Below are 25,960 nucleotides of genomic sequence, written 5' to 3' on the forward strand. Positions count from 1 at the left end.
GCCAGGCCCTGTGATAATTGGGTATAAAAGACAAAAAAAGGCATGTCCCTGTCCTCTGGGAAGGGACATGATAATCTAATGGGACCTCCATCAGATTCCTTTCTTCTGTTTTGATCTTATCACCCTGCCTTGGTCTCCTCTGATCTCTTCTTCCTTGGCCTACTTCTTTCTTCTCTTCTCATTCTGTGCTTTCTCTGAGTAATCTTTGACTCCCATTACTGAAGTCATGACCTGTGTTCCAGGGATTCCTAAATTCCCATTCATCTCCAGAGTTTCAAACTCATATATCTGTCTGTATATCATATATGTTAGGGAATCTCACTTGGAGTGACATGGCTGTTCAAAATGATGACAATTATATTTTCATGTATCCACCTCCTAGCACTCTATCAGCCCCATCATGTGTTCCCTCAATAATTCTCCTTGTCATTGTGAGTGGGACAAAATGAAATAATCAAAATAGTCTCCCATGCCTAAACCTGGGAACTGTCTTAGCGTTCTTTTATATGCTACTGTTCTCTGACCTCCCCAAACTAGTAAGTTTCTAAGACCTGCCCTTTTGAATGTCTCTTACTATTTTCCCTGTGATCTCAGTTTCTTCCTCCCATCCTTTTTGTGTGTGTGTCATGAGGGAAGGGAGTAAAATTGAAATTTGTGGAAAATGTACTACCTTGTCTTTCTTGTTGCTTGGTATGACTCCACTACCCTGCTGCCTCTCTCCCCCAGCACTCCTATAGCCCCTTCTGTGCCAGAGGTCAGAGTGTCCAGGTCTGTGTCCAGATTGCCCCGCCTCATCTTCTTTATGTAGTTAGCACAAACAGAGCGTATTGAGTGCATAACAAATGGGGCTTGGCTTCCTTTAAGCATGAGGATTTTTGGTGGATCCTAATCTACTGTTCAACCTTCCTTATTTCCACTTGCTTCATTGCTCACTTTGGGAAGGTTTATTTTTTGCTTTGTTAACCCATTCTAATCCTGTGTCTTCCTTTTTTGTCCTTTGTAAACCTCCTTCTTTCTCTTCATCTCTTTTCTTGGTCAGACACCCCGGAAATTGTTCCTGACCAAGTGAAGTGAGTAGCCTTATTAGATCCCATTTGAGTCACCTTATACATTGAAAATCATTTTAAACAACAAAAATCACGCTTGTGCACATAGTTTAGCTTGCTTGCTTGCTTAAAGTAAATATGCTTACAACACAATTTGGACTTAAACATGGAAATTTACAGTTATTCTTTGCAGTTTCCTAGTGAATTATTATTTTTTAGACAGACACTTAAAAGCCTACAAAGTATCCAGTGTTTCCACAGGTTTCATTTAATCTTAACTGTTCTGGGAAAGTTTCATTTCTTTGTTTTACAGATGGCAAGACTCAAACTCAGGGAATTAGATACGATATCCAAGGTCCTCTAGATTCCCAGGCTGTCTGCTAGATCACATTTGCTTATGTACTTTTAACTGACTATGACTGGAATATATAATTTTATAATCCATGTGTGACAACACTGCCTATGTGGCTTTTTTTTTCTTTTTTTTTTTTGGTAGCCTCATTAATGCATTAATGTTCTCTTGTCTGAAGTTGTAAGTTTCTAAGAAAACAAGGTAGCAATGAGAAATTGGACAATGTCTGGAACTTCCTCCTCAGCCTTTACTGTTGTCATTCTGCTAGGTATCAGTTGTAGAGATTGTACCCCAAGCCATAGTAACTTTCTTAAACTAGAGGCTCCTGAAAATATTTTGAAGAGTATTTTTTTAAAACTGTAAGCTGCAGTTGGGCAATAACAAACAGTTTTATTTCCTACTGGATTGATTACAGTAGTCAACATTATTGATGTCTTCTAAGGGCTCTTTAACATGCTTATTTACTGAAATGTGTTTTGTAGCTTCGTCAGCAATTGAAGTGGTTGATATGTGAACTCTGCAGATTATATAACCTTCCTAAGCACCTGGATGTTGGGTAACAGTTATGATATGGTAGAAAAGGATACTGAGAGAATGGGGGCAGACCTACCTTAAATAGAGTGGGGAGGTGGCACTAAGCTAAAACTGCCAGGATGAAAAGAAGTCAGACATAAAGAGTGGACAGAGGAGATTATCAAGCCAAGACACTGAATGTGTAAAATCCCAGAGGCAGGAGAGAGAGGGATGTTTCTGAGGATCTGAGAGCTCCATGAACCAGCACGGGGAGTTGCAGGGTGTGGGGGTCATGGTATAATCTAAGAGAGGCCATCAGAGGCTCGATCTTGCTGGCCTGGTAGGTCCTGATAAAGAATTTGGATTTTACTTTATTTGCAGTAGAAAGCTCGTAATGGTTTTACCCAGGGGAGTAAACATAATCTTAAGGATGTTTTAAGAAGCTTATGTTTGAGGCAAACGTTTTATCTTTGCTTTAACATTCGTTCTCTCTCCTTCTATAATTTTTTTTTCTGAACAATTTGAACGTAAGTTACATACATCGTAACTAAATACTTTGGCTTATTTTTACTAAGAATGGAAATCTCATATAACTTTAGAACAATTATCAACTTCATAAATTTACATGAACACAATACTTTTATCTGATATACCATCTGTATTCCAATTTTTTTAGTTTGTCTAATAGTGTTCTTTATAGCAAGTTTACCCCTTCCAGGATCCAATCTGGGGTGAGGTATTGCATTTAATCATCATGACTTTAGTATCATTTAATCTGGAGCATTCCAGATTTTGTCTTTCATTATATAAACATTTTTGAAGAATACAGTTTCTCCCCTCCACGATTAAAAACAAATGTTCCTCATTTTGTGTTTATGTGCTGTTCCCTTGTGATTAGATTGGGGTTATGTATTCTTGGTATAAATTCTATACAGGGATGTTATACCTTCTTTAGAATATCACATCTGGAGGTACATAAAGTCCACCTGTTCCTCATTTTGATCACCTGATCAAGGTATTGCCTGATTTCTCCATTGTATAATTACTTTTTGTTTTCTCCCTTGCAACTGGTTAACAGCCTATGGGGGAACATTTTATGTCCATGCCAGTATCCTGCTGCTTTTCAGCACTGTTCCCTAGATTGAGCATGATTATTCTTGTCTGATCCAGTCTTTACTATGAAGGTGGCAAAGTGATGGTTTTCTAATTTCCCATTTGCCTCTGTTTTTGCCATTTAGTCATTGGCATAAACTATAAACTGAGCTCTGGCTTCTCTCCCATTTTTTCTATTATTGGTTGGACTCATGAGTTCCCATATTTTTTAATGGTTTACAATTCATTACTTATTTTTGAAGTTCAGTTGGTTTGGCTGGTGGGATCCCTTTGAGCTGGTTCCTATGTCCTTGTATCATGTTCCCATCATTTTTGTGGAGACTGCTTCCTTAATTTCCAGCCAAACAAGATGCTCTAGGCTTATCTTGAACCTATATGTCTGATATCATTTGGGCAGTTGTCCCCTCCAAATCTCATGTTGAAATTTCACCCCCAGTGTTGCAGGCGGGGCCTAGTGGGAGGTGTCTGGATCATGAGGACAGATCCCTCATGAATGGCTTGGTGCTGTCCTCACAGTAATGATTGAGTTCTCGCTCTTAGCACCTGTGAGAACTAATTGTTTAAAAGAGCCGGGCATCTCTGTCCCCTCTCTCTTGCTTCTGCTCTCTTGTCATGTGACCTTTGTACACGTGGGCTCCCCTTTGCCTTCTGCCATGAGTGGAAGATTCCTGAAACCCTCACCAGATGCAGTTGCTGGCACCATGCTTCTTGTACAGCCTGCAGAGGTGTGAGCCAAATATACCTCTTTTCTTTATAAATTATCCAGCCTCTGGTATTTCTTTGTAGCAACATAAATGGACTACGACAATGTCCCAGCTCTGAAATAGGCCTTTCTGCCAGGAGCCCTTTAATGGGGAAAGGTATTAGAAATCGGGACCTTTATTTCTTGGTTATCTCCTTGTAAATAACCAAATTCATTGTTTTCTAGTTTATTTTCTGTTTCTTTTTGTGATGGTAAGCAGATATATGCATGTTTTCTATTTTCTCTTTTTTCTTATACACCATGTGACATACTACGTGTGTACACTTTAAAAATTTTTTTTTTTTTTTTTTTTTTTTTTAACAGAGTTTCACTCTGTTGACAGGCTGGAGTGCAGTGGCGTGATCTTGGCTCACTCCAACCTCTGCCTCCCGGGTTCAAGCGATTCTCCTGCCTCAGTCTCCTGTGTAGCTGAGACTATAGGCGTGCACCACCACGCCCAGCTAGTTTTTGTATTTTTAGTAGAGACGGGGTTTCACCATGTTGGCCAGGATGGTCTTGATCTCTTGACCTTGTGATCTGCCTGCCTTGGCCTCTCAAAGTGCTGGGATTACTTGCGTGAGCCACCCTGCCCGGCCTGAACATTACTTTTTTTGCTTCATAATATCTCCTGGAAATCATTCCATATCTGTTCAGAGATCCTCTTAGTTATTTTTTTAACAACTACATAGTGCTCCATTTTGTTTGTGTACTATAGCTTATTGAACCAATCCCCTATGAGGTACTTTATAATTACAAATACTCTTACATTGAATTTGTGTGCATATGCATTTTTGCATTCTTGTATCTTCAGAATAAATTTCTACAAGTGGGATTGCTGGGTTGAAAAAGAAATGTATATTTAGTATTATTAGAACATTGTCATTGCTTTATTTTGCTGTCATTTTTCTCGATTTTTCAATTGAGAATTTATTTCCATTCTTTTGTTTTTAACAATATAGGAGTTAGAATTATGAATTTTTTCTGATTACTGTTCTATGTATTGCATAGATTTGTAGTATTTTCATTACCATTATTTTAAAGAAAGTCTGTACTTTCCTTTTTCATTTCCCCTTTCAATAAAGAGATGCTTAAGAGTTTTAAAATTTCCATGTGAAAAGGCTTTTTGTTGTTGTTTTATTTTTAATTTCTAATTTTATTGCATTGGGGCTGAGTGTTTTACCTAATATTTCTACTTTATGAAACCTACTGAGGTCTTTCTTGAGCCCTACTATATGATTAATTTATATGAAGAACCCATACATTTATTTAAGAGGAAGGTGCATCTTCCATTTTCAGGGTATAGTTTATATAGATCATTAGATATTTATATATACATACTGATAATGTGAATATATTCAAAATATCTACTTTTTAATTATATTGTTTGGGTCTTTTACATCCTTACTTTTTTGTGTGTGCACTTGAATGTACTCAGAATGGTTTGTTATTTTCCCTTTTTTTTTTTTTTTTTTTTGGAGATGGAGTTTCGCTCTTGTTGCCAGAACTGGAGTGCAATGGCACTATCTCAGCTCACCATAACCTCCACCTCCTAGGTTCAAGCAATTCTCCTACCTCAGCTTCCCGAGTAGCTGGGATTACAGGCATGTGCCACCATGCCCAGCTAATTTTTTGTATTTTTAGTAGAGACGGGATTTCTCCATGTTGGTCAGGCTGGTCTCGAACTCCTGACCTCAGGTGATCTGCCCACCTCGGCCTCCCAAAGTGCTGGGATCACAGGCATGAGCCAATGTGCCCAGCCTTGTTATTTCCCTTTTATTCATGTGTTTCTCTTTCTCCTTTAGCTTCCTGTGGTTTTTTTCAAATTACAGGCGCATAGATATTCATAATTGCTATATTTTCATTGTGGAATGTGGCACTTAATGTTACAAAATGTCCTTCTTTGTCTCATTTAATGCTTTTTTGCTTGAATAACTTTTTAGTATATGTCTCAAATATTGCATGGGACATATTTATATAAACATTATTTTTTGTTTATCTGAAGTTCAAATGTAAATAGGCACTGTGTATTTTATCTGGCAATCCTAAATACAGAAAAGTCCTAGAAACAAGGACTGCTGCCAGGACCCACATTGTGTGATTTAAATTACAATTCCTATTAAAACTTACTGGGCCACCTTGGAGAAATGATAGATTCCTTGAATATAAGATGAGCCTGGAACATTTTATCAAACTGAAAATCAAGGAAGCAATTAAATGTCTCAGAAGTCAACTTAAAGAAGCTTCTGCTCCACAAGAGCGCAGAACCATCTGTAAATCATGGCCACATTTTACCTTCCTCAGTCAACTGGGCATATAAAACTTTTCATGAGGCCACAAGAGTTGTGGTCATCTGGGTGACTTGTTTAAGCCAAAAACTTGTGCATAATCTGTTTGAGACGGATCTGGCATATGCCTCTTTTATTTAATGATAGGATGCTGCTGTATATACCCAACCTTATGGCTTGATGGGACAAATAACATTCAATTCATGGAGGGAAACTCGGGTAGCATGGTAATTTCCTGGTCCCTGATGAAGCATTCAATCTCTGCTATGGCCCAGTAGCAAACCAGAAGCTGCTTCTCAAAAGCAGAATAGTTATCTGCAGAGAACGACATACTTTTCTCCCCAGTCCAAAGGATTATGCTGTGATTCACCCATAAGGACCCAGTAAAAGTTCTATATAGGCCAGGCTTGGTGGCTCATGCCTATAATCCCAACACTTTGGGAGGCCAAGGTGGGAAGATCACTTGAGGCCTGGAATTCAAGACAAGCCTGGGCAACATAGCAAGACCCCATCACTACAAAAATTGTTTTAATTAGCTGGGCCTGGTGGTATGCACCTGTAGTCCCAGCTACTCAGGAGGCTGAGGTGGGAGGGTTGCTTGAGCCCAGCAGGTCAAGGTTGCAATGAGCCAAGATCTCACCGCTGTACTCTAGGTTGACTAACTCTTATCTTCCACAGACATTTCAAGCACCATCAGATCTGTTGTTCATGTGGCCCACATAGAAAAGTAGCTTGCATAGCATTATTACCTGTTTCAGAATCTTCTCAGGTTCTCAGTCTTATTTAACACTGGCAGTCTTGAGTTACATAGTAATTGGTTTAGAAAAACATGTCCAAATGAGGTATATCTTGCCTCCAAAGAGGCCCAATTAGGCATTATGCCTTTTAGTAAAAAGAGAAATGACATCTCTAAATGTTCTGAACTACTTAATGCCTGGAAATTTCACTGAGGTGACAGCCCTCTGAATTTTTACATTTGGGGATGTGTTTCCTTCTCTATGACCTCCACGTGCCTTATCAAGGTGACTATAGTATTTGCTATTTCCTGCTCATCAGGGAAAATCAGCATGCTGTCATCAATAATAGGACACCTGCATGATATCCTATGGAATACAGCAGCAATCAAAGTCCTTGTGGACTAGATTATCACATAAAATTAAAGAGTTTATATTGTCCAGAGGTGATACCCTGTGAAAATATATTGCCAGCCTTGTCAGCTGAAATAAAATGGTGCTTGATAGCCCTTAACTAATAGGTATAAAGAAAGAAGTATTAGCCAGCTCAATAGGTGCATATCAGGTGCTAGGGGTTATGCTGATTTACTCCACCAATGAAATCATATCTGGACGAGCAGCTGCAACTGGAATCACCATCTAATTAAATTTGTACTAATCTACTATAATTCTCTAACATCCATTTGTCTTCTACACAGGCTAAATGTAAATGGGATGGTGAGGTAAGGTAAATGGGATGTGATGAGAATCTCCTCCCCTGCATCTTTCAAGTTCTTGAGGGCAGCAGTAATCTGTACAATTCCTTCAGGAATGCAGTATTGCTTTTGATGTACTATTTTCGTATGTTGACAAAGTTCTAGTGGTTTCTGCTTGGCCTTTCCTACCGGAATAGTCTTATGTCCCAGTGTCAGGGAAACATTATAGGGATTCTGCCAGTTTGGAGTTTGTCTATTCAAACTCTGCATTCTGGAACTGAGGAAATAACCACAATGTGAGTTTGGAAACCCAATGGGCTCACTGGGTATTGCGTGATCCTAGCTAAAACCTGGAAATAACCCCAATTTTTCCATCAACAAATGAATAATCAAATTATGGTATATCCATACAATGGAATACTACTCAGAAAAAAATAACAATATATACACACAAACATAGGTAAATATCAAAATTATTGTACCGAGTGAAAGTAGCTAAACAAAAGGAGGACATACTGTGTGGTTCCATTTGTAGAAAATCTAGAAAATGCAAACTAACCTATAGTGACAGGAAGCAGACTGGTGGTCGCCTAGGGATTGGGAGTGGAGGCCCAAGAGAGACAAATTCCAAAGGGTTCCAAGGAAATTCTGGGGTGGCTTAAGTGGGTCCATGACATTCGATGATGTGTTGGTCATGGCAGAATGGCAGAAGCAGAAATTCAATGGCAGTGGATTGAGAAATGATGAATAATGAGGAGCCAGTGGGTCCTGTGTAACTGTTTCCAGAGGCTTCCTGAGGAAGTAAGGAAGGAGACCACTACTACTCCTGCTGCCCTCCTCCCCCCACCTTGCCTAGTTCACAAGACAGGAGTAAACAGAAAGAAACAAAAGTAAGAGAAATAGCCAGACAACCTTGGCACCACCACCCAGCCGTAGGAGTTAAAGAAAGTAATAATAATAACATCAACCCCTGGCCTAAACTGCTTGTGTTATCTGTAAATTCCAGACACTGTATGAAAAAAGCATTGTAAAACTTTCTGTTCTGTTAGCTGATGCATGTAGCCCCCAGTCACGTTTCCCACGCTTGCTCAATTTATCACGACCCTTTCACATGGACCCCTTAAAGTTGTGAGCCTTTAAAAAGGCCAAGTATTTCTTTCTCAGGGAGCTCCGCTCTTTAAACGCAAGTCTGCCGATGCTCCCGGCCGAATAAAAAACCTCTTCCTTCTTTAATCCCGTGTCTAAGGAGTTTCGTCTGTGGTTCGTCCTGCTACAGAAGGACTAAGAAAGATACAGTGATACTGGTTAGCAACATACTTCATGGAATCTCCTCCCAGGTGCTGTTTGGGATTCCACTTAGCTTAATCCAATGAGCTTGTCCCCCTCCGCTCCTTCTCCTGCACTGATTCTGCTCCTGGTGTGGAATTTACCTGCCTTTCCTCCTTGCTAACATCTCCCAACCTTTATTTTCCAGAGCGATTTCTCCCTTTCTCAAACCACACCAGTCCAAGATAAGCTCTCCCATTTTAGGACTCTTAGGGCATTATTACCTGTATCACATTATATGACATACTCGATTAAATTCTGCCAAAGTTGAAAAGTACCATAGTGTTAAGTGCGTAGAAACTGGCGTCAGACTATCTGAGTTTGATTCTACCTTTGTCATGTAGTGGCTGTGTGACTTTTGTCAAGTAACACAGTCTCTCTGTGCTTCAGTTTCTCCAGCTATAAGCGGATATAACAGTATCTCTTGTTATGAGGATCAAAGGAGTTACTACTATTACAGAGTTTAGTACAGTGTTTGTCACATCCTAAGCCCTAAGAATAGGGATAAAAATCAATTTGTGTTCCTGCTCCAGGAAGTTTCACGCTCATGGTTAAGAGGGATACAAAGATATATGTGGCATTTGCCCTAGACTCAAGGAGCTAGCAATTTCGTGCTGGTCAAATTTAGATTTCATAGCGATTTTCTGTATGTCCTGGTCCAGCGGCCACTGTACTTGGGCAACTTTGGCATGAAAGGCCAGAAAGTCTAGTTATAATTGCCACTTTTTAGAACCTGTTTGCAAGGAGAAAGAATGGTGGCTGCCAGAATTCAAGAGGAGGAAAGGGTGAAGCCTTTTTGGAGAACGCAGATGATGGCCTTTTTGCAAGGTTTTGGAAGATTTTCGTTTCAACGGACTAAAAGCTACTGCCAGTAGCCTCTAGACAGGCCTGGAAAGGCAGGGGAGGCCCTTCAGACCCCGTTTCCCCACTGCCCCTAACCCTACGGTGGGCTTGGCCTCAGGCCCCGCCCCGCCCCGCCCCTGCAGGGTATCTGACCTAGGCCCTGCCCCTCCCAGCCCAGCGCCCCGCCCAGCTCCCCGTCCCGCTCCCCGCCCCTGCAACATGTAGTCCTCGGCTCCGGCCCCGCCCTATCTCCCCGCCCTATCGCCCCGCCCCTTCCCGGGCTCCCGATCTTCTGCCCTGCGCTGAGTGTCCGCATCGCCCTCGCGGCAGTCGTGGGCACCCCGCTCGGCGTCGGTGCCTGAGGGAGGCCGCAATGTCGGCCGAGACCCTGGCGGCGGAGGCCGTGGCGTCGCGCCTGGAGCGGCAGGAGGAGGACATCCGCTGGCTGTGGGCGGAGGTCCAGCGCCTGAGGGACGAGCAGCTGAACGCGCCCTACAGCTGCCAGGCGGAGGGGCCGTGCCTCACGCGGGAGGTAGCGCAGCTCCGGGCTGAGAACCGCGACCTGCGCCACCGCCTGTGCCGCCTGCGGCTGTGCCTCGCCGAGGAGCTGAGCCGCCAGGCCACGCTGGAGAGCGCGGAGCTAGCTGGGGCGCAGGAGGCCGGCGCACAGGTAAGCGGGCAGTGGGGACTCGGGAGGACGCGGGCGGGGCGGGCCGAGGTGGTGCGCGCTGAGCGGTTTTCAACTCCAGGGACAGGTGCGGGGGCGCCCCGGGGGAGAGCCAGCCCAGTGCCCTGCGGGTGGCCCGCCCTGTCCTGCTGTGTGCTCCTGTGTGGTGGCCTGGGGAGCCGCTGGATTTCCAGCGTCGCCAGACTTACCAAATGCTGTTGATTTCTCAATTCGTCCATTAAAGAGCCTGCCTCACATCTTTTTCAGGGGCAGAAATAGTGTTTTCATTTGTTTGAAAAAATGCTGAAGTGTTTAAAACTCGTTATTCTTTCCTTGGGCAGAAAGACTAAGAGCTGCGTATGTAAACTCTTTCATTCTCTCTGGTTCTTTTTTGTTATTGTTGGGTTTTTTTTGGGCGAGAAGTTTTAGCTTTTTGTGCCCTTGTTTTGGTGGTTTATCTCGAGAGGATAACTGTATATTTAGCATTTTTATTTAATGCAGTATTTTATGATTTTAGAAAGGATAAATTATCTTCTTTTAACATCATAAACTTCCTGAGTCCTGAAGCTTCTCAGGCTGTGAGATGTTCTGCAGTCCTTTTGGAAGGACAGCTGTGGTGAACTAGCAACATCTTCATGAAATAGTGCATTTGATGTGGCAGGCAGCAACCACACATTTTCCAGCCACATTATTTGTTTAAAGTTCAAGACAAAAAGTTTTCAAGGGCAAAATATATTAAATGTGCTTAGCAACAGTGTGACAGGAAGGACTGAACCCTGGAGAATGACTTGCCCACTGAGAGTTGTAGGTGGTGGCAAGGAGAGCACAGCTGTGAGCCTCTAAACACAGGGCACTTACAGCCTGCTGACATGACTCTCTTAAGATATGTTGCTTTTTTTTTGCCATTGATGTGAGTCATTTATAATTTATCTTTCAGCGTCCTTCTAGTCAAAGCCAAGACGAGGACATGAAAAACAAGAAAATGAAGGAAAGCGAGCCTGACAGTGAGGTAGTTGTTGCTATGGAAACAATATAAAATACTACCTGTAATTTAAAATATGTGTATATAGTTAATCATCTAGGATTTCTAATTTTAAAATTACTGATTAAATTATTATTTGGGTCACATTAGTGTATTTAAAATTTTTCAAACTGTAAATATGAGATGTCTTGAGAAATGAGCTGCCCATATTTAATAAACATATGTATTTAATCTAAGTTGTGCTAGCAGTTTGTTTGTTTGTTAGTTTTTGGTTTTTTTTTTTAGACAGAAGTTTGCTTTTGTTGCCCAGGCTAGGGTGCAATGGCATGATCTTGGTCACTGCAACCTCCGCCTCCTGGGTTCAAGCGATTCTTCTGCCTCAGCCTCCTAAGTAGCTGGGACTACAGGTGCATGCCACCAAGCCCGGCTAATTTTGTTTATTTATTTTATTTTTTTAGTAGAGATGGGGTTTCACTGTGTTAGCCAGGAGGATCTCCATCTCCCGACCTTGTAATCTGCCTGCCTCGGCCTCCCAAAGTGCTGGGATTACAGGCGAGAGCCACGGCGCCCGGCCTTTTTATTTTTTTGTATTCAGGAAATTAGCTAGTTTGCTTTTGTATATAAAGCATTAAAACAACCAGTAAGTATTTATCTAGCATCAACATTTGGCAGGAGTGAAGGAGGAATATCTGGGCCCAAATAAATTAGTCTGGTTGAGGAATTCAGGCAGACTCAGGACAAACAACTAGAGAACAGAGTTCAGTGGTGTACAAGTAAGTGCTGTAATGTGTGACTGTGTACCCATTCTGTAAACAGTAGAAAAGGGAGGTGCCGTGGGGCTGGGCATAGTGGCTCATGCCCATAATCCCAGCACTTTGGGAGGCCGAGGCGGGCAGATCACAAAGTCAAGAGATCAAGACCATCCCAGTCAACATGGTGAAACCCCGTCTCTACTAAAAATACAAAAAATTAGCTGGGCGTGGTGGCAGGCACCTGTAGTCCCAGCTACTCTCAGGAGGCTGAGGCAGGAGAATCGTTTGAACCCGGGAGGAGGAGGTTGCAGTGAGCTGAGATTGTGCGACTGCACTCCAGCCTGGTGACAGAGCGAGACTCTGTCTCAAAAAAAAAAAAAAAAGGTGGGGGAGGTGCCAGTGGGTAAAATAGGTGGAGGACGCGGGCTTTGAGGCGGACCTTTAGAGCTAAGGAGAAATTAGATAGGCAGAGAGGAGCTTTTTGGTGTTGGGAAGTACACATGCTCTTAGCCTAACAGTGGGGTTATGTCCCAATAAAACCAATGTGAGTTTAAAATGTATTTAATACACCTAAGCTAGTGATCATCATAGCTTAGCTTAGCCTACATTAAAAGTGCTCAGAACACTTACATTAGCTTACAGTTGGGCAAAATTCTCTAACACAAAGCCTATTTTATTATAAAGTGTTGAATATCTCGTGTAATTTACTGAATACTGTAGTGAGTGAAAAACAGAATGGTTGTATGGAATACTCAAAGTACAGTTTCTACTGAATGCATATCACTTTCACAACATCATTAAACTTGAAAAATTGTGGCTGGGTATGGTGACTCATGCCTGTAATCCCAGCACTTTGGGAGGCCAAAAATCATTTGAGATCAGGAGTTCGAGACCAGCCTGGCCAACATGGCGAAACTTCATCTCTACTACAAATACAAAAACTAGTCTTGCAAGGTGGCAGGTGCCTGTAATCCCAGCTACTCGGGAGGCTGAGGCAGGAAAATCTCTTGAACCTGGGAGGCAGAGGCTGCAGTGAGCTGAGTTCGCGCCCCTGCACTCCAGCCTGGATGACAAAGCAAGACTGTCTCAAAACAACAACAACAACAAACCAAAAAGCAACAACAACAACAACAAAATTGTAATTCAAACTGTGGTACATTGGGAGCATCTGTAGAGCTGAGAAGGCAGTGAGGGGGTGAAGCTGATTCAGAGCTGAGCAGCTGGAAAACAGTAGGCTGTATATATTAATCTCATTATAATTTCAGGTGAAACAACCAATTTTCATAAAAGAAAGATTGAAGCTTTTTGAAATACTGAAGAAAGACCATCAGCTCCTACTTTCCATTTATGGAAAAAAAGGGGATACAAGCAATATCATCACAGTGAGAGTGACTGATGGGCAAACAGTGCAAGGAGAAGTCTGGAAAACAACACCTTACCAAGTGGCTGCTGAAATTAGGTAAACCATAGTGTGGAAAAGATATTCAATATTAAGTAATTATACTGGAGCCTGGTGAAAATGTTTTCTTAGGGACTGCTAATATATTACTCTATTCTCACGCTGCTAAAAGGACACATCCAAGACTGGGTTATTTATAAAGGAAGAAGGTTTAATTGACTCACAGATCCACAGGGCTGGGGAGGCTTCAGGAAACTTACAATCATGGCAGAAGGGGAAGCAAGCATGTTCTTCTTCACATGGCGGCAGCAAGGAGAAGTGCAGAGCAAAGTGGGGGGAAAACCCCTTATAAAACCATCAGATCTCATGAGAATGCAGTCACCACCAAAGAACAGCATGGAGGTAACAGCCCCTATGATTCGATTACCTCCCACAGGGTCCCTTCCACAAAACGTGGGGATTATGGAAACTACAGTTCAAGATGAGGTTTGGATGGGCACACAGCCAAACCATATCAGCTAATTTTTTTTTTCTTATTCAGTTGCATAAATTAAATGTATTTAATTTTTTTCCTCTGGCTTCTCCAAGGGCCATGTAAATAAGTAGTTGAATATCGGAACACAATCATTTCCTGTTCTCATAAAAATATATAGGAGAGAAAAAATCTGTCTTGACAGGCCATTTTACACTGACTTTATTCATCGATCAAGTAATTTCTGTGAGTTTTTACAGGTCTTTTAATTATAGATTGAAGATATATGTGTTAGAGCTATTATTAGTCTTGGAAAAGTGCATTGACCTTTCTAGGAATTAGATACATTAGTGAAGTTATATTGTTTTGACTAATGCTAATTCCTAGCATTAGAAGCTATTATATAAATACAATTATATAGCTTCTATACAATTGTATTTAATGCCATGTAAATAAATGTTTATCATTTAAAAAACAAACTGTTTCAACAATTGAAATTCTCAGATTTTCTTTGAAAACTATGGCTAAGATTATGTTTCTGATTCATCCTGTTGTATTGTTAAATGCTCTCTCAACCTGTTTTCATGTTTTCCAAGAGTAATGATGTGCTAGGAGAAAACAGGTTGTGAAGCAAGAATAAGTTTGTTTTCTCATGGAGAGTCAGATTGCATGTTAAATGTGTTGGGTCAGTATTTCTCAAAGTGTAGTCCCCAGACCAGCAGCAAAGCATCACCCGGAAACTTGTTAGACAAGCAAATTTGGGGGTCCCACCTCAAACACCCTGAATTGATCAGCTATCTGTGTTTGTATGAGCCCTCCAGGGGCTTCTGATGCAAACTAACCGTCTAGAAGTGACCAGTCCAGCCTAGTGAACATTTCTGGCCCATGCAGTTATTTATGAACCCAGCTTCCTTCCATCTTGTTGATCTGCTGTCCCCTAGGTAGGATTTGTTTGTGTCTAGCGGTGGAAGTTGGGTCCTTGCACGGGCCTGCCTGCAGTCAGGAGGAAGAGAAGCTGCAGAACAATGATGCTTTGAGGCCAAGACCCCATAGGGGCTGGCTTCAATTTTCACTCACATCCTGTTAGCTCTCATTTAGTCACATGGCCATGCCTAGCTATAAGAGAGAATGGGAATATAGCTCCATTGGCCACCCAGACACATGTGCAGCTAAAGCATTCATACCATGGAAGAGAGGAATGGTTTATGGAACAACAGGGAGTCTGCCACAGTCTGCCCCTCTGATATCCAGATATCTCTAGGTACCCTTCTTTCAACATCTGACACACTCACTCCCCAGGTGAGACAACTCTTTTGTTCCATAGCTCAAAGCCTGGGATTTCTGAGTGATGTACAGAACACCCCCCCATCAGGCTGACCACTTGCATTCTAGTAACAACTAAACTAACAGACAAGTCTGCTCACACCACACGTGTATGCAATACACAGAAGACAATCACAAAGTGTGTGCTTGGAAAAAAGAAAGAGGAGAAATATAGCAGGGAGTGGTATAGAGAAGTCATCAGATTCTGCTGGAAGCCATTGTGAGGCCCCACAGCCTGGCAGCAGTTAGTGCTTGTGTCAGTCCACCTATTCATCCTTTGTTCTCTGGAAGCAGCTGTCTTGTCCATGATCCCCCATGGGCCCTGATTTTGCACTTTGGTAAGTTCAGAGTTGTCCATTACCCTCATTTGTCACATCTGAAGTGCATGACAGTTTGTCCTCTTGGGGTCTGTGCAGTTTGCACAGCTCAGTTCTGTGGTGCACACTTGGGGCCTGAGGGTTCCTTTAAGGATCACATAGTTACAGATATTTGTGAGCTGGGCTTATATAATTTGTTTGACAATATCATTTCCATCATCAGTTAGCTATAGTAGGCTTCTGGTCTGTAGCTAATCCGTTCCACATGAAAGTAATTTCACTTAAAGAATCTTCTAGATAGACTTCTCACCCTGTTGTTTCATGGCTTTTTAATTTGGCTCACTCCTGTTTCCTCGTTTAATGGACTGAGAGCATATGAAGAAAAAGACTTGTGGGAGGGAGACAGTCTTGCTCTCTAATCCTTGCAGTTCCACTGGCCTCTATTGTCTGGATTTATGTGTGGCCTTTGAGAAGGGCTATCAGTGCCTGTCCCTCCTGCTGTTTGGGAAGGAAGATTGTCTTTCCAATCTTGCATAGCTCCATGTTTCTGAACTTTTAGTCAGTTGAATTACAGGACACAGGCAGGGGGAGCCTCCCTATCCCTTCCATCTCTGCTAGCAAACTAGATTATTTTCATCTGAGATAACGCATTCTTGTAGCTTCTTGCTGGAAGCAACAAGAGTTATCCAGGGTATACCAACACTGTCCCCTCGCCCCCATGCCCCGCCCCTTTTTCCTTCTCGGCTCACCACAACCTCTGCTCTCTGGTTTCAAGGGATTCTCCTGCCTCAGCCTCCCAAGTAGCTGAGATTACAGGCATGTGCCACCACACCCAGCTAATTTTGTATTTTTAGTGGAGATGGGGTTTCTCCATGTTGGTCAGGCTGGTCTCGAACTCCCAACCTCAGGTGATGTGCCCACCTCGGCCTCCCAAAGTGCTGGGATTACAGGTGTGAGCCACCACACCTGGCCTTACTCTCCCCTTTTATATCTGCTTTCTTGTGTGCTACAAGCACTGTGACACATGGTTTGCCTGCAAGTTTTATCAAATATTTTGTTATACTATCACAAAGGTTACTGGCTCTCCGTATGTTAGAGTCTGGTTCCTTGTTACTCACTGCCAGTCTGCTAAGCCAGTGCCATATGTTTTGGATTTTTACTTCCAGGTCATTATTTCTTTATTACTTAAGATATATACTAAGCTGCTACAGCAAAGACATCACAAAAAACTCAGTCACTTGAATATGGTCAAAGTCTGTTTTTCATATAGCAGTCTAGACGTGGGTGGCCAGGTTGACTGGGTGACATATCTCCGTACAGTCATTTGGGGACCCAAATTTCTCCCATCTTGCTGATCTGTCTGGTACAACGTTGCCCTTGTCTACATGGTCCAGAAAGAACAGCACATGGGTTCCCATCTACAGAAGGTGGAGAGAGGATAGAGAAGTGCCCTCCACTGTTTTAATGATGAGACACAAAAGTGTTACACATGACTTCTCCTTCTGTCCACTGGCTCCAAATCTGGCCACATCTAGCTGCAAGGAAGGCTCGAAAACTCCGTCTGTAGAAGAAGGGCAGAATGGCTTTGCGGAACATGTAGCCATCTGTGACAGTCAGTAGAAATGAAAAGAAAGTTCTACTTGATTAATAATATCTAACATTTATTAAGTTACTGTTATCATATGTACACATTACGTAATCCTGAGTATAAGTGAATGAGGAATGTCCTGTAATCCCCATTTTGTAGATAAGAACACTGAGACCTAAAAAGCTGAGTAAATTGTCCAATATTTAAACCCAGTTTGGCCTTTCACCTGTGTGCTCCTAACCACAATGCTATACTGCTGCTCAAGTTAATCACAGAAATGTAAATTAAAAGATTACATTGTAGTCTGGGCACGGTGGCTCACACCTGTAACCCCACCACTTTGAGGGGTGAAAGTGGGCGGATCACTTGGGTCAGGAATTTGAGACCAACCTGGCCAACAGGGTGAAACCCTGTCTCTACTACAAATACAAAAAGTAGCCAGACATGGTGGCACGTGCCTGGAATCCCAGCTACTCGGGAGGTTGAGTCAGGAGAATCACTTGAACCCGGAAGGCAGAGGTTGTAGTGACCTGACATTGTGCCATTGCTCTCCAGCCTGGGCAACAGAGTGAGACCCTGTCTCAAAAAAAAAAAAAGCTGTAGGGTTGATATAATTTAATAGTACCTAACATTATGAGAACTCAGAGACAAGATACTCTTGTAACTCTGCTAGTAGGAAAATTTTGCAATATATTCTGACAGAAGTCACGGAAAATGCATTTCCCTTGACTAGCAGTTTAACCTCCAGAATTTTTCCTGAGAAAATAATTGAGTAAGATATATGTTCAAGAATGTTCATTGCAGCATTATTTTTCATTACTACTCGTCCCCCAAAATACCCATAAAAATAATTAAAATGCCTAGCAAATATTGGTTCCTCTGTGACTATTAAATATCATATTTTAGAAGTCTGTCTCCTGTTAGGGAAAATGCTGTGATTTATTGTTAAGTTTAAGAAGTAGGTTATAAAATAACATAATTATGATACTATTAAATATTTTTTATTCCTATATATTAAATAATGTGGAAAGATATAAACAAAACATCAATGGTAATTTCTTGGTGGTGGAATTATAGGTGACTTTGTGTGTGTGTGTTTTTCTGTGCTTTCCAGGTTTCCTTTCTTAACTTGTAATTTTGTCAACAATTTTCAAACAATAAATTTATTTAAAAGATACACAAAAAAAGAGAAAGAAAGAGATCAACACCTCACTAGAAGACCATCCTGGCCAATGTGGTGAAACACCATCTCTACTAAAAATACAAAAGTTAGCTGAGCGTGGTGGCGTGTGCCTATAGTCCCAGCTACCAGGAGGCTGAGGCAGGAGAATTGCTTGAACCCAGGAGGCAGGGGTTGCAGTGAGCTGAGATCGCACCACTGCACTCCAGCCTGGTGACAAAGTGAGACTCCATCTCAAAAAAAAGAAAAGAAAAGAAAAGAAGCGAAGGAATCGGATAGTTCATAAAAGTAAAAATAGCTTGTAAGCATGAACCAAAATTAATAATTAAATCAAAACAACAATTTTCAATGTCACGTAGACAAAGATTTTTTAAAAATGGGGTACATGGAAGTGATGCGTTCAAATGACATCAGAAATCTTTCAAAGGTACATCACCTTTGATCCGGTAATTCCAATTCTGTGACGTATTCCCAGAAAACAGTCACAGAAGTCGCAAGATGCCTGTGTACAGATGTCTGTGTGGTATACTCTGTGAGAGCAAAACTTAGGCGACCTCAGTGTGCAGCAGTGGAGGCTTCATTAATAAATAAATACTTCCAGACTGGGAAGTATTTGGAAGGTTATCTGAGGCATGATAGAGAAAACGCAAGCTATACAATTATGTTGGCAACTGCTTTTAAAGACAGCACATATGTGTGGGTGGGTGGATGGAGGTAGAAAAACCACTAGATGGAAATGTACCAAAATGTTATAAGTAGTGATTTATGATATTTATGTGTGATTTTTTTTATCCTATGTGCTTTCTCAGTTTTCCAAGTTTTTTTAAAACAGTGAATGTGTATTACTTTTCTACATAAAATAAATATTACAAAACAATAAGTATCTGTCTTATTCGTTTACGTTTGTATTTTCTATACACTTCAAAAAAAAAAAGAAAAAACAACCCTAGAAATTCTTTTAATCTTTTAAGGAATCATTGTAACAATGATAAGGTTAACTCCCAAGTGGCTTTTCTCTTCCTAGTCAGGAACTGGCTGAAAGCACAGTAATAGCCAAAGTAAATGGTGAATTGTGGGACCTGGACCGCCCGTTGGAAGGGGACTCTTCTCTAGAGCTGCTTACATTTGATAATGAGGAAGCTCAAGCTGTGAGTATTTAAAATCCAGACAGCCAAACTTTGGGTAGTTATGTTGTAAACTATATTATATAAGAAGCCACATATTGAAGTCACGAATGTTGAGTTTTTTGGGAGTTTCTAAGATTTAAAATTTGAATATTGATGTTTAATAAATATCTGTGGCATGAATGTATACAAATACATGTCGATTTTTAAAGTAGCCCATAATTTCTTTCTTTCTTTCTTTTTTTTTTTTGAGATGGGATCTTACTCTGTCACCCAGGCTGGAGTACAGTGGTGCAATCATGGCTCACTGCAGCCTCAACCTCCCCTGGCTCAAGTGATCCTCCCACCTCAGCCTCCCGGCTACCTGTGACTACAGGCATGCACCTACACACCCAGCTAATTTTTCATATTTTTTGTAGAGACAGATTTTGCCATGTTGCCCAGGCTGTTCTCAAACTCCTGAGCTCAAGCAGTATGCCTCCCTCAGCCTCCCATAGTGCTAGGATTACAGGTGTGAGCCACTGTGCCCAGCCTTATCATTTCTTACAATAATCATTTCCTTAAGTTAGAATGCTTTGGTTATTAAATCAATGTGTGTTTGAAATGAATTGTTAATAGACTGTTAAAAATGGGTCTACTTTATAATTTAATTTGTATCGAAGAATTTGAAGAAATTATAAGACTCAAATATACTTTAAATACTTAATATAATTTTCTATAAAATAAATACCACATTTTTCACATATGCATGTAATATATGATTTCTGATATACATTGTTGCCTGAACGTTGCAGTCGCCCTTCAAGCTGTCCATTATCTTCATAAAACCTAACTTATGATTAGCTTAGGTTACAGTAATTGCAAGGCTTATGCTAAATTTCTTTAAACTATAAGAACCATATTTTAATTTCTGTTTAAAATATGCAAAGTATAACAATTAAATATCTAAATGGTATGCTATTAATAAAACCATGTTTAAAGGTGATTTTCAGAAAGTTCAGTACTGTAAACTGAATTCACAACTCTCTAGCCATAGGTAGCCATGCCTCAGTTTTGATGCACTATTGCCTATGTGATATCTGCACGTAGATATTTTACAAGAATCTTCAGTACATTCACCACGAAATTTTCTATTTTAACCCCAAAATTTATATCTTTCCTATTTGCCTAAGTCAATGCATTATTCCACCACATACCCAATTGCTCAACCCAGAACCTTGGAGGTTTTGTGTGATTCCTCCCCGTCCCTCAACTCCATCTCCAGTGAGGGGTAAGCCTAGTAGATTTTACTTCCTAGCATATCTAGAATCTGTCCACTTCTCTCCCTCTCCATTGCCACTGCCTGAGAATCTGCACTCACCTTGTTATAGACCCACGCAAGAAACTACCTACTTGCTGTTTTGTCCCCTGAAATTCATTCCCATTGAGCTATCAAATGATGTGTGTAAATGTAAATTTAATCATTGTGCTTAAAACCCTTTAATGCATCCAATTGCATTTGGAGTAAAATGCAAGCTCCTCCCCAAGGCCTGCATGGTCTCTGGCCCTTCCTTACCTCTCTAACCTTTCTCAAGCTATGCTTTGTCCCATCCCTTACGTGTTAGTCACACAAGCCTTCCCGAGTCCCCATGAACGTAGGACACTCACTGTTTTTCTTTATTACAAAGCCCTTTTCATCTCCTTTTAAATATAATTATGCACTTCCAGTTTTGTTTATTGCCTGTGTCTTTCCCAATAGGCTGCACCTGTGTGGGGGCTGTGAGTATGTCTGTTTCTTTCACTATTGTAACCCAACACATAACACAGTATTTGGCTCAACAAATATCTAGGTGTGGACAGTGCACCACGTAAGAGATTTGGGCTGATGCTAGCAGTCAGCCTGCCATCCTAGCAGCATCCAAAGGAGAAGTGCTGTGCCCTAAGGACTGACCCTCTGGGTCTTTCTGCAAATCATATCCCAGCCTATTGCTATGGGCTAGGATTGCACATAGTGGTCCATCGTCTAACTCCTTCTGCTCTGATTCATTTTATCAAACAACTCTTTAATTGTAACTTGCTTTCTATTTAATAAAAGGAAAGAAAGTGCTGACAGATGACTTGATTATCTTACTCTTTTGGTACCTATATCTATTTGGTGACTTTGGTTAGTTTCATTTTATCCATAAACTAAAATGAATTCCTTGGGAACTGAAAACCTTATCAACATTTTGAACTTGGAGGACTGACAATCGGGCTCTGAACTGTGGTTAATGAATTCATGTATACACTTCTCAGGGGTCCCAGGCAGCCAGCAGACATTCCCTGACAACACTTTTTTCTTCCTGAGCCATCTTTCAAACTTCCACAGTTACATGCTATTCAGCACATGAAGACTGCTGTGGAGATGCAGAATCTCATTAACTCTAGTGGTGTCAGGAACACTTCAGTGCTCTGTGTCCCTCTCAGAGAGGGTGCCCCTGGAGAAAAAGGAAGAGAGCTAGCACCTGGCACTCCTCGGCCTTCCTCCCACTCTGGGCTTCAATCAGATTTGCACACAGCTGCTCTGCTGGATGTTCCGAGAGGTGTTCATCCCTTGTGACTGATATGCACAGAGGAAATGGGGTTGTAGATGAGCTCCAGCTGCCACTCTCAGCAGAGTGGCTTCACACTGGCACTGAGCAAGTAGCTCTGGTGGAATGTCAGGGAGGGCTCAGAAAGCCTTCTCTTCTAAGTGGGCATTGAGGATTTTCAAGTTGATGTTGCTGCCCTTGGTCTTGCCATTTATCTCCTTGAAATGTTCTACTTGTTTACATCATTTTACTACTAATTTTCCATGACATACTTTTGGCAGCTAATGGCCCGTCTGTCCATGCCATGCAGGTGTACTGGCACTCCAGTGCTCACATTCTTGGGGAGGCCATGGAACTTTATTATGGAGGCCACCTGTGCTACGGTCCACCCATTGAAAATGGATTTTATTATGACATGTTCATTGAAGACAGGTAACACACTGAATACTGGCTTGTGAATGCATGTGTTTCAATTTTATTGTATTTTAATGGTTACATACTAGCTTAGTAACTTTATACTGTTGACCCTTACATAATGTGGGATTGGGGCACTGATGCCCATGCAGTTGAAAATCTGAGTAAAACTTGTGATTCCACCTAAACTTAACTAATAGCCCGTTGTTAGCTAGAAACCTTAATGAAAACATAAACAGTTGAGTACCACATACTTTGTATCTTATGTGTATTATATACTGTATTCTTAAAATAAGCTAGAGAAAAGAGATGTTAAGAAAATCATAAGGAAGGGAAAATATATTTACCATTCATTTAGTGGAAGTGGATCGTTATAAAGCTCTTCATCTTCACATTGAGTAGGCTGATGAGGAAGTGGAGGGGTTGATCCTGCTGCCTCGGGGTGGCAGAGGCAGAAGAAAATCCACATATAAGTGGACCCATGTAGTTCCAACCTTCGTTGTTCAAGGGTCAACTGTATTGCATAATATGGCATAGATTGGTTGACCAATTTTGAAAATTATTTTTTGTTTAGATGGTCTAAGCCATTTAACTAAAAATTATTTTTAGTCAAATCTAGTTTAGATTCAAGAGGTACTTCTAAAATTGTTTTTTGTTTTGTTTTGTTTTGTTTTTTTGTCCCCAGAAGAATATGATATGCTGTTTATCTAATCTTGGACTTGCTAGAGCATGGTATTAATTAAGACCAGAATCAAAAGCTTAATTCCTAGGGAGAGCTTAGTTTAATTTGCTCCATGATAATCAAGGGCATCATTAACCTCAGCCAAACATCTCACATAGTTGAGTGCCAGACAGGGATGTTTCACAGAGGCTTCACATTCCATAGACCTATGCTTGAATCATTAGCAAACAGCCAGCCCCGTCCAACTCCTGCCCTGAATTCCTCAGCTTTTAAGGGTACCTCCAGTTGGCACAACCAAAACCTCTGATCCTTCTACTTCCTCCCTGCTCTTCACCACCACCCCGCCATCCAGTTCTGCCAGTGTTATCTCCTAAATAGTTCTCCCACACCCCTCTCCTTCTCTCACTTCTGCCTTAACTTGGCCCCATGGGGTCTCTGGCCTGGATGACTGTGGTGCATTTTATCTTTATCTTCCCCTGCACACCGCTTAATGACCTCCCCAACCAAGCACCCAACGCTCTGTAGCTGCTACTTAGAGACTTGTCCAGTCTGAATCACTATTCCTCAACAACCATGAACTGTGTTTACCTATACCACTTCTGATCTCAAAGGTGTGGGGTTTTTTTCCACATCAACAGCCAGTGCTCCAACTCTCTGGACACCCACTAGGTGTCTAATGATTGAACTCAATTCTGACACTGTCTACCCTGAGTTAGTGCCAATCCCCCAGGTCAAGGGCTCAGTCCCACAAACTGCCCCCAATTCAGATGCCAGCTGGAAGTCTGGGTCTTCCATACTTTTGACCTACAGGTTACAAATCGGGAGTTCCCATGACCCCATCCTTGGGTTCAATAATTTGTTAGGCTAGCTCCCAGAACTCAAGAAGGCACTTTACTTACCTTACCAGTTTATTATAATGATGGTACAAAGGATAGAGATGAACAGCCTGATGGAAGAGGTGCTTATGGTGAGGTATGTGGGAGGGGGTGCAGAGATTCCATGTGTCTCTGGGCACCATGCCCCAAGCACCTGGATGTGTTCAACAACCTGGAAGCTCTGTGAATCTCGTTTAGGGCTTTTTATAGAGGTTTCATTGTAGAGGCACAATTGATTCAATCATTGACCATTGGTGATAACCCAATCTCTAGTCCCTCTCCTCTCCCTGAAGGAGGCAGGTAGGAGTGCTGAAATTCCCAACCCTTTAATCATGCATTGGTCTTTCTGGTGACCAGTTCCCATTCTGAAGCTACCTAGGGGACCTAGCCACCAGTCATCTCATCAGCACACAAAAGACACTCGTATCACTCCAGAGATTTCAGGATCTTAAAAACCCTGTGCCAGAAATCTGGATGAAGACCAAATATATGTTTGTTATTATATCACAGTATCACATCCAGTTCATCTCTTGTTAACATGGCTCCAGTATTCGTTCAACAAGATGTTTTTGCTCCCTGCTGTATGCTCTGTGGTAGGTGCTGGTGATTCGGCAGTGAAGGAACCAGTCTGTCCTCATGGAGCTAACAGTCTGGTTGGGGGAAGACAGCAAATGCACAAGCAGCCATCTGCTGCCTGGTGGTGATGAATATAGGAACATCAGCCAGGTGTGGGAGGTGTGTGCCATAACAGGCAGGTGGGCAGGAAGGGGCAGATGGCATTGAAGCAGACCAGAGTAGAGGGAGGGAGCAAGCCCTGAGGACAGGGATACTTATGACATCTGCAGGGAGAAAGTTCCAGGCCTCTGTGGGACTGTCCTGATGTGGGGATATGTGTGGCTTATTTGAGGAGTGGCAAGGAAGCCAGTATGGCAGGAGGGAGTGAGCACTGACCAGGGGGTGATTCAAAGGAAGTCAGTCCATGCATAGTGGAGGCTCAGTGCTGCTAGGAGCACCGGGACTCTGCAGTCCACACAGATCTCTCCCAGCCTTGGTTCCATAGCCAGTGAGGGCAGGGACATGATGAGCACTCCATCTGGCTCTTGAGCAAAACTAAAGGTTGTGAAGGATAAGGAAGACCGCACAGAAGAACCAGCCTCAAAGGAGCTCACAGTCCACCTGGATGTCTCCTAGCAGGGCTTCCTGCTCACCTTGCAGCAGAGGAGAAATGAAGCAGGTCGTGGCACCCGTTGATGCCCTAGTCTCCCTCTTTGAGACGGAAGAGTAGTGACCGTATGAATGTTTGACTTTCTGAAGTCCTAGAACAATAAGACTTACCAGATTCAAGTTAGAAAATGTGTCACTGCTGAGCCTTCAGGACAAAGGAAAGAGGGAATGCATAATGTCTGGAAGATCAATGTCAGTTCTCTGCTCTTCTTTTTAGAGCAGTGTCCAGCACAGAATTGTCAGCCCTGGAGAATATATGTAAAGCCATCATAAAAGAAAAGCAACCTTTTGAAAGACTAGAAGTCAGCAAGGAAATCCTCCTGGAAATGTTTAAGGTAACTTGAGGAAACTCCTAAACATCTTACTAGGAATATTAAAAATCCATGTAGACTAGCTTCTCCACCTTCCCCCAAATAGTTAGCCATTGCTCACCAAATTGTTCTAATTCTGTTAAGCTACTGTGAGGTTGTTACCAGTTACTTGCTGTGGCATTTCCCTCCTCATCTATTTCCTGAACATTTTAGGGCAGACATAGGTAGGTAAAGGGCCAGGTGAATAATTTTTATATGTGTGTTTATAAATCTGATTAATTCTGAGTATTGTGAATATCTGTCCCCTAAATTCAACAATATTTATAATCCCATATAAAAGGCTGCCTTTTTCTCTTTTCTTTGGGAGTTTTCTATTAACTTTTTTTTTTCAGATTTTAACCTAGAGTAATCTGTATAAAACGGTAACTTTCTCTATATTTTTTTGACCAATG

The 25,960-nt window shown here is 41.7% G+C and overlaps 1 protein-coding gene across 5 annotated transcripts in view; it reads left to right on the top strand.

The window, feature by feature from the left end:
• The first annotated feature begins 9,791 nt into the window (after positions 1–9,791).
• The window catches only part of TARS3 (threonyl-tRNA synthetase 3), a 78,007-nt gene continuing 61,838 nt past the window's right edge, over positions 9,792–25,960 (top strand). For 4 of the 5 annotated variants that reach the window (XR_004184977.1, XM_021940922.2, XM_031668290.1 and 1 more), the window contains exons 1-6: positions 9,792–10,319; positions 11,254–11,328; positions 13,316–13,509; positions 19,354–19,477; positions 22,313–22,434; positions 25,415–25,532. Coding sequence is in view for 4 of the 5 variants with exons in the window: in XM_021940922.2 (XP_021796614.2) it covers positions 10,023–10,319; positions 11,254–11,328; positions 13,316–13,509; positions 19,354–19,477; positions 22,313–22,434; positions 25,415–25,532 (930 nt within the window). In the remaining variant the exon portion in view is untranslated. The remainder of the gene's footprint in view (positions 10,320–11,253; positions 11,329–13,315; positions 13,510–19,353; positions 19,478–22,312; positions 22,435–25,414; positions 25,533–25,960) is intronic. The other variant, XM_031668288.1, reaches the window with a different exon arrangement.

Source organism: Papio anubis, chromosome 7 (genome assembly GCF_008728515.1).
Source record: "Papio anubis isolate 15944 chromosome 7, Panubis1.0, whole genome shotgun sequence".
Taxonomy (NCBI): Eukaryota; Metazoa; Chordata; class Mammalia; order Primates; family Cercopithecidae; genus Papio; species Papio anubis.